The sequence below is a fragment of the Squalius cephalus genome (genome assembly GCF_949319135.1).
Source record: "Squalius cephalus genome assembly, chromosome: 20".
Lineage (NCBI taxonomy): Eukaryota > Metazoa > Chordata > Actinopteri > Cypriniformes > Leuciscidae > Squalius > Squalius cephalus.
Window position 1 is genome coordinate 25,124,360 of NC_137141.1, and position 19,308 is coordinate 25,143,667.

Consider the following 19,308-nt stretch of genomic DNA (forward strand, 5'->3'; position numbering starts at 1 on the left):
CTGGAGAAAATCCGATTTTATCTTAATGTGCAAGGTCACTCACTGCCCAGGACCGTGATAGTTATTTTCAAAAGTTCATTTTAACGGACATCCCAGATTGGCTGACCCGTACACGCTCAGTCAATGAATGGACGATCTGACAGGATTAACGTTAATGCTACCTCCGGTTGAGTGGCCTGACTTCTACACCTACCTGATAGAGAAACTGAGCGTAAAGAGAAACTGAGGGCATATAAATCTTTAGATGCCTATAACTGTAATAAATGGTCACGTACAAGACTTGTGTGGTTGCCTACGATCCGCAGTTCTGCCTAGCCAGCGCCAAGGACAGACAGAAGACGACAATGTAAAGAGTGACATTACGGTGCAATTTTAACGATGTGAATATTTTCTAGAAATAAAAATTCCAGATACAGCATATTCATTTTTTTAACTATATATTTGTTTACCCTCTTACCAGGTTCTTCAAAAAGTATAGTCACAATCAATCAAAACAATGTATAAAATCATAGATGATTCACAAATAATCACAATCATTTAGAAAACATTATGCGATAAAATTTCAAATTGGAGCCTGTACTCCGTCGATTCTTGCACCCAACAACACAACAAGATGACATTTAATAACAATAATAATAATTCAAGCTCCTTATTATGTAGCCGAATATGTGCTGGTTTGTATTGGCCGCCTCCAGTTTTCCCTTTGTTTTGCCTCCAGCTAACGCCGTGACGTAACTGTGACGTCAGCTCGAAATTGGTCTATACCAGTGAAATTTCAAGTGTGTGTAAAAAATACACACACACTTGAAAAAAACTTTCAAATTGAAAGTCTCTGTGTCAATTAAGATTCCACAGCAAAAGTTAATATATAACATTTATTTAATTGACCCTACTTACTGTAATTATTACATTTAATAGTAATGTTTTAATACATATTAAATTAAAATAATGGCATGCAGCTTTCAAGTATTTCAAGTGGTGGACAGCAACAAATTATTTTAGTGCAAGTTAATTTTTCAAGTATCTGTTGACTACTTTATTGCAGTATTTTTATTTCGGGAAAATTTCTCTTCACTACATTCGAAAGCATAATATAATACTTTTTACTCCACTACATTTAATCTTTTCTCATTATTTTAAAATGAAGAAATCATCACCTGCTCTGAGACGCAATAGCGGAGTCTGATTCATGAACTTGCTCATTCTTTTCAGTAAACCTGATAAATCGGTTCGCAAATCGCACTAAAGGATTCTTTTGTGGATTGGGCCGGTCCGATTGCATCTGTTCTTGAGTCAACAATTCACTGAACTCACAAGTCTGAATCAAAATGATCCAAGAATGAGAGATCCTCAGAGCTCTATTGTGTGCGACTGGTGACGCAAAAAGTTACAAATGCCAAATTTGGGGATTTATTATTGTAAATGAAAATCATATTTACGTCATGACTGTCAGTTATTTGTGAACAAAATCTGTTGTAAAAGGGTGAGCTGTTTAAGCCCACTGTATGTAATGCTTGAATGCAAACAACATTTTGTATTACAATCTGAATGGGGTAGGTTAAAATAACGCAAATTAATGTTTAAAATGATATAAAACTAGTATGTTTGCTGTTGTTCTCCTTAAATTTTAACGCATTTTCCCAAATATGTGACGTCTGTTTTAAATTATGTCTGTTTATATTTGTCCACATATTTGTCTCATTTTATATGGTTTATTTTATTTTTTACTTGTTTGCACACTTGAATTATCAGTAATTATCAGTAATTGTTTATGACAAGTTTTAGTAATAAAGTAAACATTTTGAGCAGTAGGATGGAGTAGGCCCTATAAAATGTCAAAATAAATAAACATTCATCAATCAGTACTTTTTACTTTTAATACTTAAGTACATTACAAATTAAGTTTGTTTGTACTTTTACTCAAGTAAAATTGAAAATGATTTTATTGGAGTACAATTTTATTAGGCTATCTGTACTTTTTTCAGGCATGCAACAGCAGTATTCAAGTAAACAATCAGAAATTGGATGTAGTTTTAAGATTAGTTCTAAGATTTAATCAAATGTAAAATAAAGACATTTAAACATTGTTTTCTTATTTTAGTATAAATTTCGTACTAATATATTGTACTTTGACATTCCTGTACACTATCCAACTGCTCACAAATCCTTCTGGACAAGAGAAGGCGGCCTACAGGGTCAAAGTTCATTGCTCATTCAGTGTACTCCACAAGAAAATGGATGCCAGCATGATGCAAGACAGCTCACACAGTTCCTCCATCACAACTTTCACAAAGCAACAGAGAAAGCACTGTAAGAGAGCAGCATGCTCCCAGCAAACAACCAACTAGCTGGCTGCATCATACTGTGCCACATTGTTGTTTTAGTCATCAAACAATGACACATCCTTCACTTAACCTAAACTATTTTATGTGTATTTCTTCTCCAAACCTTTGCATTGATGAAAGCTTATCAGGTGTCTTGGAGTTCTATATCAGAACAGTGTGACATATTCTATTCTATTCTATTCTATTCTATTCTATTCTATTCTATTCTATTCTATTCTATTCTATTCTATGAAGAAAAATAATAAGAAACTTTAATGAACACCATTACCACAGAAAAGAGAACAAAGAAAACAGAAGGCTTAAATACACTACAGATAAATAATGAAACATGGAACAGGTGTGTAACAAATCAGAAACCATGGAAACAACCTACGAACTAGAAATCAGGCAAAACAGTGACAGGGAACCTATGATAACTATAAACTATGAACTAAAGAAGACATAAATGTGACATATTACAGTGACATATTCAGTGCACTATTTAACTGGCCTTAATCTTTGAATTTATACACTGCTAAATTGACTGACAAGAACAATAAAATTTTCATGAACAGTTAAGCACCTTTCAGCTAATATGGACTTACAAAAGGCCAAACCACACAACCTTGTTTAGTAAATTTTAAATAAGGATGCACATAGCAGATTAAAAAGATATTCTAGGAAAAATAAATAAAATCGAAGACTTTTAAAAGAATGACCCTGACTTTTTGCTACATGTGTAGTGAGTTTATAAGCATCGTATACTGTGGGTATTTTTAGTTGTAACTGAACCTTTAGTGCACTTTACTTGTGTCTTGATGCTCGATTCTCATTCTGCGTTTGCATCAGCTCAACTAAGCTCAAATTCTTAGTGCTTTTGTTTGGCGCTCATATCTCAAAGAACACGGCTACAAAGATTCTTATCAAAAGCCCAATGCACCAGAACATATGGCAAAAACAGCATCGGCTTTATAATCCAGGGACTTATTTCTTCACTGAACCACATGACTCCCTGAATATGCTCTCTAAAGCATGTGCACAAATTGGTTAAAAAAAGCAAGCCTGCAGGATGAGGTCTTGCACTGCATGGTGTCACTGCTAAAGCATTAATAGAAATATCACAGAAAACATTCTATCATCATTTATTCTCCCTGATGTCATTCTAAACCTGAATGTCTTTCTCTCCTCTGCTGAAGACAAATAATTAACAAACAAGTTCCGTGGAAATAAATAAAGAATTTAAAATATATATAGCTGAAAAATATATGGCAATGCAACAGCGGACGCTTCTGCAAACTTCTGTGTATGTAAAGACAAAATTGTATCAGCATGCACATGTGCCTCAAAAGTCTGCACTTGTTTTTTATACATTCAGGTACATGCACTTTTGTATATTTGTACATTCTCATATGTCAGAGTAGTGAAGCCAGCATGGTGTGATTTTGCTGCGATGTCTCTGTAGTTGGACACATACTGGGAGACAGATAGCGACAGAATGAACAGCCCGACCTGTGGTCGTCCTGCCGCAGCCTCTGTCCTCGGGGTGCGCTGACAGGAGACAGGCATGACTCATTCATCAGAAGTAGGAAAAAAAACAACCATTAGAGTTTTGAAATAGTGGCAACCGCCAGTTTTTCTGCGCGGTGTCCAAGATAACTCCCTATGGTATTCATACAGTACACATTTAGCACCTTTTCCCTTCCAACTTCATTTATTTTGTGTCACATCGCACGGCGGCCCAGTTGGTTTCTACAGACGTTTGGCAATACCTTTATGAGCTTATGAAGAAGACCTATTAATGGTGCCAAATTCAGTAGCAGTTTATTCCATTTGGATCTGTACATGGTATTTTATATTTCTTTGTTTATTTCCAAGCGGATTACTGTAAGTGTCTTTCGTGCATCAATTATTGAGATGGTGTGATACAGATTTCCTCCTCTCACTTTCAAAGGCTGCAATAGTTCTCATTATAAGCAGCGAGTCGGTTTCCATTAAGTATTTATGAACCAGGAATAAACTGGGTAAATCTTGTGCTTTGTACAGGCTCTAGATGATTTCTCAAAATGTAGGAAAGTGTCCCCGTTCTTTCTCTCTATTTCTCAGCCTAACACCCTGGCAGCTCAGAGAAATGCAGCTAATCACAATGGCTACATTCACACAGCAGCAGAATATGGCTGTTTTAGAGTGATAAATATTACTGCGTTCACACAAAGTTTGTTATCAGCAAAAGTGACAATTGCTTTTTATTATCGAACTGGCTAACGTACATTTTTTGGATTCACGTGCATCCAAGGTCAAAAAACACATTGCACATCACCTGATTTCTCAAAGTGTCTGAAACGGTTTGGACGAAGATTGGTCTCTATAAACTCTTCCATTCCATGAGCCTACTCAGCTCTGATTGGTCGGATGGCCCAGTCCGTTGTGATTGGTCTACCGCTTACAGATTGTGTTCGAAACGAAACTCCCATTAGCATATCTAAATTTATTCAGTAACAATGGTATCAATTTACCAAAACATTGGAAGAATAGTTCAATCTGGACCAGTAAAATGATGGGAACACAACAAAAGTTTGGAGTAATACTGCTGTGGTAACATTGGAAAAATTAATTTCTAAAATCTCTTCACATCCTCAGCTTTTGGAAGTGTATACAAAGAAAATTTGCTTTCGTAGCGTCTTCTCGTTATGTCAACAATACAAACCAACTAAAGTGTTTGGGTGTTAAAGGTCAAAGTAGACGATGACCAATGTTGACCATAGGCTTGCATTATGCAAATTGTTTAAAAATCTACGTAGATGTGTAACTAAAGAGAGACTGGATTTGCAGACCACTCGTTTTGGCAGTTCAGAATCGATTTGTTCTTTTAGTAGACAATAACTTTATTTGTTGTGCACTTTGATCTTTAAAACTTTGCAGACATTTTACATTCACAAACAGCTTTACACACTACAAAGCATAATAGGGACCTTTTAATTAGTTAATTTTTAATCATCTTTTGACATTTTTATCAAATCAAAATGATTTATGTATTTTAATCAAACAGGATGGAATGTTTGAAAAAAATAAACTAATACAAATCAACTAATGACAGAAAACATCACAGAATTCAAGCTAATACTTACTAATGTTTGTGCTGCTGTCCCAACATGATGATGTCACTTCTTGGAGATTCATGTTGTCAGGATTATGTTTTATTTAGTTGTCTTTTCGTTCCCTGTGTTTGTTTCTTGTGCTTCAGTCCAGTTTAGCCTTGATTGTTTCCTAGTTTGTCTCCTTGGTTACTTATGAAGTTCAGCTGTCGATCATTAGTTTTACTTGTCACTTCTGTGTAAGTACTCCCTCTTTTGTTCAGTTCTTTGTTGGTGATTGTCAGTAATTAATGTGCTAAGGTTTTGTGTTCTTGTGAGATTCTCCTGCTTAACTATTTTGTGGATTAAAGCTTTATTGGACTAAATTCCTGCGTTCTCGTTTTGGATGGCATCACCACACGTGACACATGCCAGTTAAAAGGATATTACGAAAAAGAATGAAAGCATGAAAATCAATATAGGGGCTCACTAGGGGTCTCAGAAAACTTCTAAGGGGGCCGCAGGATGTTTATGGAATCACAAAATTAATTGTGATTAATTTAATATAAATTCTTCCAGTTTCTGTTAACAAAAAAGCCATAATTACAGCAGAAATACTGGAAATATTATAGTGTACATAGAAGGGGGCCTTCAAATATTGGGTTTAACAACAGGGGGGCTTAAGCAGTATAAAGTATACAGAAAAAACAAACAATATTACTATTTATAGTGTTTGAAATATTGATCAGAGATTTCCTAATGACCTTCAAGTTTTTATTTATGTTCACCTACTTGATAAGTGTTAAAAAAACTTGTTTAATAATTCTAAAATATTAAGCTATACATTGGGGTCCATATGTCTGGGACCACTAGTGAAAATGCTCATGTTGCTTTATTATAATTTTTTTTAATTCATAATAATATTTTTTAAAAGATTTGGAGACTTTTAAAGTGAAAAGTCTGAATAAAAAAAGTACAATAATGTCAGAATTTGACATACCTTTTGTATTATTATTAGTTATTTTTCTTTCTTTGTTTTAAAGAACATTTGAACCTCTATAAATATGATAAAAAAATAATCATACTGTATAGTAGGATTGACCCAGAGAGTGAAGATTTTTGCAGTTGGATGCCGGTGCTCACTGGTGCTGAACACTGCGTGCTCCACTCAGCACTAATGAGCAGATCAGTTCTTCACTACCAAACAGAGGAGAGGAAACAGAAGACAAGAGGAAGTCTGATTGTCTGATTGCCAAAAATCTCATTTCCTGCCCTGAGCTGGGAGAGCGGCCAGTGAGGAAGTGCTGATTGTGATGCCTATTGCTGGCATAGTGGACTGGATAAGTTCACTCTGCGGCTGCCTTTACAAGGCTGCAAGTACAATGTGGCCATTAGTCACATGACGGGCCTGTCCTTCAGCACAACCTTGCCCTGACCTGTCCATGCAGCACCACATGAATTCAGACATGGACACAGGAGGGTATAGCGGTATAGTTTGAATAAGAAGTGGCAGAGAGACCTGGCAATGTGCACATCAGGGAAGGACAACGGAGCCACTCAAGCAAAAATTACAGACAAAGCTTGAGAATAATCCACTATAGCTTCTGTAAAACCCTCAGAAATGATCCAACTGATCTCTCGCACCAGCCTCCGCTCACTCGGATAAAAACCTTTAGGACTCCTTCTAAAATCAATTGTGATCTTGACTCGTACTGGAACATTATTTGACATTGTTGTGTCCAAGATTGAACTATATTAAAATTTTCCCCTGTGGTAATATTTCTGGCATCTGACGTTTGTACCCTGTCATTGACTCAGGCACACAACTAAATGTTTGTATACCTATATAAAGGATAACATCAGTGTTACTGTGATTAAATATTTAGCTCCATGTTTACTGCCCCCTGAGTTTGACTGTATGTTTGTGTGTGTATGTTTCTGCATTACCGAGAAGCAGTGAAGCAAATAATTGAGCAAGAACCAGGGTCACTTATATTTGATGTTAACAACTGGGAGTTATTTTAACATTCGCCTATTCATAATCACAGCGGTTTATTAAAAATCAATTTCAAATTAAATTCCTGTGAATTTACTGGAAGCCAAAAGGATTGTTCACACAAAAATGAACATTTATTTACTCAACCTCATGTTGTTCCAAACCCATATAACAGGGAACATTATAGGAAATATTTAGCAGAATGTTCAATTTGCTCTTTTTCCAAAACATTTCACCAAAAAGGTTTAGAATGACATTCATCATGGTTTTGGCTGAACTATTCAGTTTTTTTTTGTTTTTGTTTTTTTGTTTTTTTGCCAAAGTATATATTAAAGTTCATAAATTGCTGCTCTTTTTGATGAACATTCGATTATTATTGTTATTATTATTCACCATAAAGGTTTGGAATGACAAGATCTTTTGGGTGAATTATTCCTTTAAAAGACTTCAAATTATTAAAATTTTAGTCAAAACATCTATTAAAATGTGTAAATTGCTTTTTAATAAAATTATGCACAGTATTAATATTATTATTATTTAATTTCTTTACAAAAACATTTGTAGAAACAGAATACAGACGTGATAATATAATATAATATAATATAATATAATATAATATAATATAATATAATATAATATAATATAATATAATATAATATAATATAATATAGAGTATCATCATTTTTTTCTATAGTAAGATTTTCATTTTGGTCAACAATATCTTATTACAAAATCCTATTTGCTTTGAATGAGTATCGAGTATGAATTGAACTGATAATCAGCATTTGTTGTTGCAAAACCCTATCTGGGTCAACAGAAAACAAAAGATAATTTCTTAGAATACATGACAACCTTAAGACATTATGAAGGTAAAAGAGTAGCAAAACTCTAGAGCATGTAGATGTGAATTTGAGAACTTGTACAATAAATATTTGTACTTGTACGCAAAATTTTACACTCACAGCTCAGATGTGAAAACCTGTAAAATACAAATCTGAAGTTGAATGTTGAATTCGTACTCACAGACAATAGTCCCAAACCTGTATTCTGAATTTGAAGTTGCAGACAAGTAGTCACAAATGTGTAAAATGTCATTCACAGAAATACAATAACAGACACAAACTTCAAGTTACTACAAGTTTGTGTCATTTCTGTGAATGACACTTTACACATTTGTGACTATTTTTCTGCAACAACTACGAGTGCAAATCTCAACATTCAACTTCAGATTTGTATTTTACAGGTTTTCACAGGAACTTGTACAATAAATATTGTACAGGAGTGTACATTTTAGTGTGCAAGTACAAATATTTATTGTACAAGTTCTCAAATTCACATCTACATGCTCTCGAGTTTTGCTTCTCTTTTACCGTCATAAGACATCCTCTTTATTTTGAGCCAGGTTTGCAAATTCTGCAGTTGTTTACTGTGCATTGTTTACCAGGCACCCTTATGTTTCATTCCCTCCTGTCGGTAGTGTACACAAGGTAACTGCTCAGGTTTGTCCTGTGATTAATTGCTGAGTGTAGTATAGCTCAACCTGGAGCAGGAACACACTGTTGTTCCATTCTCTTTCACCCTCAGAGAGTCTGCCGAGAATCGCTGCGCTTTCACAACTTCTGTAAATAGACAAACCAAACACTGCAGCTTCTAAATATATCATTCCAGAAAAGTTTTTCTGATCATTTGTGAAAATCCAGGGCAGACTTGAAAATGATATGCAGATCGCTTTGTCTCTGTGGGGTTTAGTCTGTTTTTGGAACGCACTGTTGTCACAGTACAACTGTTTTGGGGAAAAAGTCCTTGGTTTTTAAGGTTTGTTTATGTGGATATGTGATAAAGCACTATTGTATTAAGTTAAAATTCAATGCATAGCAGCATTATTTGGGTTATCTAATACAAAACTTTGGATTTTTGCAAGACTTCTGTCTATAAGAAGTAGGCATTCCTTACCGCAAATCAAATAAACCCTCAGTGTAAGGACGTAGATAAAACATAATTGACTCCCATGCTACAATTTGGTCAGAGAGATGTTTTTTTGCACACATCTAAATAAATGGGTGTAATTGATGAGTCAAACAGCATTGATTTCCAATACGCTCATTTGCATTGCAGGAAAGTCAAAAGAAGAGAGAAATGGGGCAGTTGTGTGTGATTGGTTTGTCTGTCTCTGTTCTTTACACTGCTTTGTGAATGATTTCATTTAGATCAGATTAAAGCTGCCTCTGACGGTTAATCTGGGAGTTTAGCCACTGCAATCATCAGGAATCATCTGATTGTCATGGGATTATGACTTTAGAGAGATGACGAGGTCAGACGGCTGTGCGAGGACATTCAAACCTATACATAGACACATACACTGAGACTGAGCTAAACAGCTTAGTCATGATGTTAGAGGTCAGGACTGAGGTGCGTATAGCATAAAATTTGCTAAGGCAAACAGAACTCGGACATGAAACGGCATTTGCACCTCAATGTACTTTCATAACATTGCGAATTTCTGAGTAAAACAGGATTTTCAACTGGAAAAAAAAAGATTTTAACTATTGGGAATTGATCATTAAAACTGTGTAAAACAATGGCTAAACAGCTATTTGGTGATTGGCTAAAATTATCTAATGATATTAAAATACTGTTCAAAACCTTTTGGGTCGGAAATACAGTAATACTAATATTGTGAAATATTATTACAAATTTATTATTACATGTGACTGTCACTTTTGATCAATTTAACCTTTCTGAATAGAAGTATTAATTTCTTAATTTTTTCAAATGTTTAAAAATGTTTTTAAGTATTGTAATGTGCAGACTTGTTTTAGTTTAATGTTTCATGGAATTTTAGTTTGGTTCTCATTGTTTTCTGTTTTTCCTTTCTGTTATCTTGGTTTCTAAGTATATTTGCATTTGTTGTCATAGTGATTCTTTAGTTGATTAATTAGTCCCCATCTGTGCCTTGTTTTCATCAGTTAACCTGTCTATATATGGCCCTCATTCTCAGTTGGTTTTTGTTTGTTCTTGTTGCAGTTTAGTTTGCTTTCTCCTGCGTGCTTCTGTTCTGTCCAGTGTTCCAGAGTGTTTTGTTATTTTTGATCTACTGTTAATTAAAGTTGACTGCTGCAAATAGTGATGGGAGAAACAAAGCTTTTCAAAGCTTCAAATGAATTGAACTAATTGCTTCACGAAATGGGTCACTGTTTCGAAGTGTTCGAAACCCTTATGCTGGTGATGCCTGCTGGTCAAAACAGTGTAAATGCAACATAAACCCCCCCATAAAAACAGCTTTTACAAATCATTGCAAATGTTTTCTTGAAAGTATAATCTATCAAATGCAATTAACTAATCATCTAATACAATTATAATTATTATGTCTCTGTATAGTATATGTTCTGATCAGACTGATCAGAGATAAGGTGAAAACTATAGACACTTGTTCAATGGTTCGCTGCTGGGGGGCGATCTCAGTGAATTTGCATGATTCATGGCTTCAGAGATCACCACCGCCCCATTTTCTGAAATCACGTGACTTTGGCAGGTTGATATGCGCTCCGAACCACTGATTCGAGACAAAATATTTGTAAAGGTTTCAAAGCTTCATGAAGCAGTGTTTCAAAAGCGTCAATCACTAGCTGCAAATAGATCCTGTTTCTGTAACGGACGTAGGCCAGTAAGAGCTGTGCGTGTAAACCTCACTCCCCTGGCCTCAAGAAGCACCCTATAGCACAGGGATGGGCAACTTCGGTCCTGGAGGGCCACTGTCCTACAGAGTTTAGCTCCAACCCTGAAAAAAAATCACCTGCATGTAATTTTCTAGTAATCCTGAGGACCTTGATTAACTTGTTCAGGTGTGTTTGATTAGGGTTGAAGCTAAACTCTGTAGGACAGTGGCCCTCCAGGACCGAAGTTGCCCATCCCTGCTATAGCGACTGTGGGTTTTAGTGTCCTTGTTAGCGTGCCCGCCTCCCACACCAGAGACCACGGTTCAAATCACACTCGGAGTGGGTCAAGTAGGACTGATTACATATACACTCCCTTCTTGCAACCAACCGTAACAATTATAATTTTTTTATACTATCAAAACAGCCTGTGAGTGATGTTAGCTAAAAGGGAATGTTATTTCAGAGGTGGTTCAAGTTATTACATTTTGATGAAAAATTATGAAAGACAAACTTTGTTTTTGAAAAATGTTGATGCACTAGCGTTTTGAGATCATGAAATGGGCACAATATGACAAAAGGAGATTAATTTAACATAAGTAAATGGAGTCAACTTTGATTTATTGTTGACTTTATCATGACCCCCATTCAGACAGTGGAATCTGATTTTATATGATCTCTACTCTACTGTACATTGTCCTCACCTAAAATGTTCCCCTTTTTTTCTTTTAGTGTGGAACTAGATTTTAAACTTCAAGAGGACAAACTGCAGCCCTTAATGAAGAGACTGTGTCCTTTAGAAGAGCCGTGCTACCCGTCTCTGCCTTACACACACGAGGTGTTCACCTCCACACCCAAACGCAAGTCCAAGACTGAGACCAAGAAGCACGCTCGATGGAAACTCTGGTTCCTCTAACATATGGATTCAGGGAACCTTAAACCATCAGGCCACCACAACGAGCAAATTCTAGTAGAATTCTGCTTCACTAAATGGATAAACATGGAGAAATGCTCACTGCTAGCCACCGTTTTGGAACATGCACCATGGGATCCATCGAGTGACTGGATTTTAATAAGGAATAACAGTTGTTTTCTAATCATGACCCTCTGATAAACCCTCTGAGTTTGGGAACTGCTGAATTCACCTGATCTCACGTTTTCCAAAGGGATTACACAATGATCCTTTGGTTTAGACAAGTTAGCAAGGTAAGAGAGCAGGGATGTTTGTACTGTAGATGCAGTGTGTATGTGTGTGTGTGTGTGTGTGTTGTTTCCCATATTTAACTCTGATCATTCTCTCTCCTTTCTACATTTATCCTGTTGTATTTAGGGACCCTGCAGAGGCGACAAGAAACTTCAAAGCTAAATGATAGTTTGCCACAAAACTACTTTGGAGCCGTACATCAAAGACATCTAATCAGCAAAGCACAAACTTTTGAGAGTTATAAAGTAGATTTGATAGCTAAGATATACCTCTGTCTCTTTCTTTCTTGCTTTCCTTCTTTCTAAAAGTCTCTCACCTCTTCAATTTTAAATGAAAATTGGTTATCATTCTATGACTAAATAAATAAAAAATTGTAGTGAGTAAAAGCAGAATCAGTTGACGGCATGCACTAATAATCGATGGCTTTGTAGAGATATTTTTCCTGAAAAACGTGGAGGATGTACAATTAGTATGTCAGAAATTGTTAAGCTGTAAATGTATGAATGAAAATGGGTTTACACAGTTGTTTAAAGTTTTAATTTATTTTTTGAAAATACAAACTGTGAATTGTCTTTCAATTATATTGATTTCTGTATCAAATATTGGGCTATAAACATTTTTGAGATGAGAATAGCATTCACAGAAAAATGTGAATTTGCAGTGTTTCAGGCCTGAATATTTTCTTGGGAATATGAAGCTGTATTTACAGCATAAACATAAATTTATATATCTATAATTCATATATTTGTCAGACTCATAAAGATGCTTGAAAATAATACTAAATTGGCTGAAAATTGGTAACATATAATATGTCCCATGATGAAAAAGTATGTTAGCCTATATGTTATATGGTGGAAAGTGCACAACTTCAAAACACAAAACAATAGATACAGGCTCTATAATACACACCACTCTGTTCAAGCTGACGTGTCATTTGCTCAATTAAATTTGAATATGATGGCAGCCAATCACTGAAATCTTGTGCTTGTTTGCCCACCTAAAGCAATGTAATGATGAAACGATCACAACACACAATTTGGGAAGTATAATAATGCAGGTAACATATAGAGGGCTATGTATATACAATCTGTGCTTAGCATTTATTTAGCTTTAAAAAGTGTTTGTATTTATACACAAGTCAAATGTCTTCAACACATTCACTACAGTGCCAAACACTGTATTTAGCTGGTAGCCCAAGAACCTTGATACTTGGAGGGCATTTTGATAACTATATGTCATATATTTAAAAGTAATAATGAGTTGGTCAATTCACAATATCTTGTTTAATTGGAGCACAGTACCTGCATAACGTATTCTTGTAGCATAACACAGATGCATCATTATACTTTGAGAAAGTGCAATTGATTTATATTGTGCAATATTAAATTTTATACAATTTCTACCCACAGTGCATTTACAATAAAGAAACTGATGCAAAATATTATGACTCTACTGTCCTGTTCCCATGAATGTTCTTTTAGACTAGAGTAAGACCAAAGAAATGTGGGTTGCTTTGGGATTCTTGCAAAGTGGATTCTGGTGGTGATACTCAATTCAGGAAGATGATTGAATAGTGCTTTGAACAGGACTCAGCTGGAGGACGAGATGGTTGCAACACTTCTCTCTAAAATTGATTGGCTTCAGCTTTGGCGCACACTCCACAGACGTGCTCTGTGATTGGACGGCCTCCAGTAGAACACCTGCTGCCAATATACTGTCACTCACTTTGACTCAAGGGAAGAAACATTCCTCTGAACTCATTCTGCGAACATAACTAACGTAAACATAGCGAATGTAATTCTGCTGACCCATCGAAGGGAAATGACTCCAAATTAATCTCTCAAGACTTTGCATGCACTTATACTCTGATCAAACAGCCTTATTTTAGTATTGATAACAGTAGCCACTTAAGCTAATGAGCACATGGAAGTCATGACCAAAATGACTTAGAAAACTGATTGCAGTTTTGTCTCCTTGCAATCTTTCCAAACAGATTCACAGAGGAGTCTTGATTACACTTTTTTTTTTTTTTTTTTGGTGCAGGGAAAACCAAAAACAAATGGATTTGCAAAAAGTGAAAGCTTTTCAAGAACAGAAACCTCATTTATCCTCAAAGTCACCATAAAATCAAAATGAACAATTCTCGTTCTTTTATGGAATATTGCCGTAATTATTAGAAATGATTTATCCATTCACATCATTGTTTTTTTTTAAACCCCCTTATAATCTTTAATCAAAATAACTTCCTATGTCACTTGCAGCAACAATCTCTTTTCTGATGATTACTGGCAGGAGGGCGGGACAACCTGTCACTCACATGACATCACAGCAATTAGCAAATCACAACCATCCAATCAATTCCTTGGAAAAAAATCAAGTCCCACCCTATATGCAGTTTCTCTTGAATATACTGTATGTCACAATAGGGAAGAAAATACTATTTTACTGTTTAAACGGAATAGAAACCTTGAGATTTAAATAATAATAATAACAATAATGGAATGAAAATTTTTGTTTTTGTTTTATGTATTCATTTTTGACTTTTTTATTTTATTTTATTTTTTTTATAGAAAAGTACAGACACATTTTCGAATATTCTTACACTTCCTTGCCAAAACTACAACAAAGGCTGTAGAGGATTGTGATTGTGGCAGAAAACAATTTTACCAGTGAACAGATAACCAGATCTCATTTCAAAGAGAATTGTGCTGAGGATAAATCTTATATAGCATATGTGACTGTAATCTTCCCAATAGCCACTCATGCTTTGAGTGCCTCTTGTGTCTGACAAAATCCATATTTCGAAACTGGCCTTTAAAAAGCAAGATTTAGCAGTGAAAAGTTGTCCAGCTTGCCTGCTCCCATGACCTCAGAATAATAACTGTAGACTATCGAATAAGTGTAGACCAGAGAATAACAAGATCTCAATATAATATGAACCAGAGGTTTTTAAATAAATCAAAGAGAAAAAATACTTCTATATAAAAACACTTTATAAATTATTATAAAGTACTAAATGTTTATTTAATTGAACCATTTTTATTCATTAAATAAATGTTTAACGATATTTTAAAGCATTTTACAAATTTGCTATTATTATTTTGCTTTCTTAAGACTGGATGGAAATCATGATATTTTTTAATGAAATTATCTCTAGATTATATTTTTAGAATTTGCTTTGGCCTTAGAACAGTGGAATTAAAGCTACTCATTTAAATTTGGAAACAACATGTCTTTATAATATGATTCATATTGTATTTACACATGAAATTATGTACATAATTAATAAAATTGTCATATTATAAATTCAACATAATTACTTATTAAATAAATTGCAGCTGAATTTTAACATCTGGCATAGTCAGTTTTTTATGGGAAATGATTGTGTATAGACTTTCCATATTCTATTTTGAAACCCTCTAAATATGGGCTGGTGAGGGCAGTTGTAAAAGGAAGCTGTGTCCTTTTTGAAATGGCAGTAGAAGCCCAGACTATCACACACAACACACTTATAGGTGTAGAAATGGTCACCCTTAAAGTGATTTTCCCTACGAGCGAGAGGGAACAGCATAAATGTTCAGTAAACACAGTCTCACACACAGCAGGAACAGGTTGAGCATTTTATACAGCAAAGTATCTCAAAGCACGTTCTGTTAATAAATTAAGGGTTTGCATTAGGAGTAATAACAACGGCGAGAGAGAGAGAGAGAGAGAGAGAGAGAGAGAGAGAGAGAGAGAGAGAGAGAGAGAGAGAGAGAGAGAGAGAGAGAGAGAGAGAGAGAGAGAGAGAGAGAGAGAGAGAGAGAGAGAGAGAGAGAGAGAGAGAGAGAGAGAGAGAGAGAGAGAGAAAAGTCAGCAAAAGCCGGATGGGCTTGTCGACAACCGGTTTGGGCTAAATTTTAATCTCCATCCCTCACTGCTTTAAAAATTCAAGGTTTCCTAACAGCTCATTAATAAATTATAGAGGACTTGAGCTTAGTGGGCTTTAAAAGTAAGCAGCCCGGGCCCGTGCCCCCAACCCTTCAAATGTTTATGAGGACACTCAGTCTCAGCAGTGGACTTAACAAGGCCTTGTGACAACTGAAGGTTGAGGAGCTTTAATGTAAATTACAGCCTAAGGTTAACGTGTGCAAGAACCACTGTACTTGTAAAATGCTTACTCTGCATCTGCGGACCTGTTCAGATCTCCAAATGAACCATCTGAGCTACGGATTGCAGTATTATCCATTCATATGATTTGCGATTAGTCTAAATGCAAGTAACTTGTTTTCCCCTGTTTTACAATGTTGTATCTCATTGAGCAGATATGAGGATCTGCCGTCAGTGACTTTATTGGGGTAATTGTTGATCAGTTTTACAGCTGACAGATTACTGCAACTTTTTATGGTTTGCTTGGAGATTTAAAGGGTATAGAAGTAAAGTTATCTATAGGAAAGAGAAAACACTGAGGTCTGTAATAATTCATATTTTGTTGTTTAGTGAATTTTCACGGGTGAAATCCAGTCATTTCAATAGGAAGAGTTTCTTGTGAGAGCAAAAGATTTCCCCATGCAGATGTTGGTCATGTTCAAGATGGTTACGCAAATTTGATGGGCACTTCAATCAGCAGACTAAAAAAACAACCTGCGGCAACAGTGTAAAAGTAGCCCAATTCCACGGGAAAACCGTGGACTTGGCAACACTGTGTGTGATAAACACATGTTGAAAAAAGGATCGAGACATGTGCAATGAGCATGTTTAATAAAACGAGTGAAACAACTTTTATGTGAACTTGCCTTTAGTTCACACAGCACCCGCTTTTGCATTTGATTAAAAATGTGAAATGCAGGGTAGTGGAATGGTAAAAAAAAACAAAAAAAACAACAAAAGCAAGGTCAAGAGACACATTTTATAAAAGTTCCACCTTATTAGACTGCTGTGTAGTGCAAAAGACGCAAGCACAGAGGTCTAAGAAGTGGAATGTAGAGCCGCGTTCTGTGTTGACGGCAGTCAATTTGATACTTTTAGGAAACATACAGTAAATGAGAACTCAGACAATAAAATATATTTCCTTCGAGTAGGCAAATTCACTTGTAGCCTATTTCAGAAATGCAAAACAAATAAATTAAGTACACCCTTTGCATACATCTAGAAAAAAAAATAGAAAAGAAAAAAAAGAGTGCAAGAGTTTTGTATCTCTTGCTTTGTAAGGGGAGTTAATCACTGGGAGAATAACACTAGCGAGTCGCGACTAATGGACTGAAATGTTGAATGAGATGAGGAGTTAAACAGGGTCTTTCTAAGAACTCAGTTTTCACATATGAGACCTGCCCTGTTGTGTCAGGAGGGGAATGTGATAATAAGGCCCTGAGACTATAACACCACAGTCCTTCTATTATCCTGTGCCACAATGGAAGAGAGTGAGAAAAAAAGTGTCACCGGCCCACCACAGCCATTACATATTTAAAACAGTAATATCCTATACTAAACCTAAACTAATCTTGACAAACTATATATCATTTGAAAGCTAACAATCTCTAGTTTTCAGTTTTTAGTTCTCAGGTGATTTTCAAAATAAATTACAAAGGAGCCGTAATTTATCAATTTGCAACAAGAATATTTTCATACTCCTAAGGCGTGTTCAGACCTTTATTTTGAAATGGTAATGAACATAAAAAAATCATGAAAGAATGGACGAAACCTCAGTTCGTTTTCATGCCAAGAGTTCAAAAGATAGCATCCATTCAATTTTTTTTTTTAATAAAAGGTCTGAAAATGTTAATAGATTAACAAAAATAATAATAGAAAAAATAGAAAAAAATAATAGATTCACCATTTGTGATGTGGCAGCGAGCTATAAACACACGTGTTCTTTTTACTTGTTTCTTAGAGGTTGAATTCATATCAAAATCAGCCAAACTTCCAATACTACTACTGAATAGGATGTCTACTTCATAAATTGTATGAAAATTGTGGAAATAATGGTTCAGATCACTCAAACCACATATGGAAATGGAGGCCCTTATATGGGAAGTAATAGAGTCAGTTTGTCACCTAGTGAAAAAGTTTAGTACTGCGCCCAAACAAAATCTTACCGAAAGCTCATTTTTTGAGATATCAATCTAAAATTTGAAACACAACTTGTTCAGATTTTTTTTTTCAGTTTTAGAGTCCAACATGTTTTGAAAATATATATTTTATAGAAATAATATATTTTTTTTACATTGTACATTTTCATAAACTCAAACTTCTATAACTTTTTTTCTGTTTCACTTTCTTAATTTATTTCACTTCTACAAAAGTCTTCTTTAAAACAAGACCAAATACGTCTATATTCAAAAGAATTCTTGAATTACAACCATTTAAGTTTGGAATGTGCATTTTCATGTCTATTCAAAAAATGGGAGGATGACACTTTTTTTTTAAGGTTTTAAGGTCATGTGAGAAAGCGAGAAACATACACTGATGTTTATAGTGCCATCCGTTCTCCCATCTAACCCTAACTGTGTTTATTTACAGTAAGCCACTAACAGCTTGGTTTTTGCTTTCAAAGCCGTAATAGCCTCTGAAAGTCTCTGTAGACATTAAAGCCTGTACAATTTCACGCCGCCGTGCCCCACAAGTGCTTGAAGGCAGGGGTAAAAAAAATTCGGTTTGATTTAGAGCTTTAGAATTGGTCCCACAAAAAGTGACAGAAGAAACGATCTAAACTTTCTTGCTGTACTTCATGGAGGGATCATACTGGTCTAAAGGCCCAGGGCGCAGGTCTAAGCCTGGAAGATAAAGCATGAATAATGCATGGCACGGATCTGCAGGGGGAAAAAAAGCACAGCTCCTTGGATATCGTTCTTTCTCTGCTCAGTGGAATGGAGGTTTCCAGTCCTGCTGGCCAACAGCTGCAAAACTCATCCAAAAAGACCTCCAGATCAGAGCCACAGTATCAGCCCCCTCTCAGCAAATGCTAACCCACAAATTACCATTTTGACTAAATTCATCCATCCAGGTCGTCTCAGATAGTCACAGGTGCACTAATCAGGTGTTAACCAGGTGCTCCATCATTAGAACCATTAAAGATTTATAC

At 35.4% G+C, this 19,308-nt stretch overlaps 1 protein-coding gene across 2 annotated transcripts in view; it reads left to right on the top strand.

Annotated features, from left to right (window-relative positions):
- insyn2ab (inhibitory synaptic factor 2Ab) overlaps window positions 1-13,691 on the top strand; it is a 47,573-nt gene extending 33,882 nt beyond the window's left edge. Inside the window, exons 4-5 of one of the 2 annotated variants that reach the window (XM_079854308.1) lie at window positions 11,777-12,250; window positions 12,375-13,691. In XM_079854308.1, the coding sequence (XP_079710434.1) occupies window positions 11,777-11,960 (184 nt within the window). In that variant the 3' untranslated portion in view covers window positions 11,961-12,250; window positions 12,375-13,691. The remainder of the gene's footprint in view (window positions 1-11,776; window positions 12,251-12,374) is intronic. The other variant, XM_079854309.1, reaches the window with a different exon arrangement.
- Window positions 13,692-19,308: the final 5,617 nt, after the last annotated feature.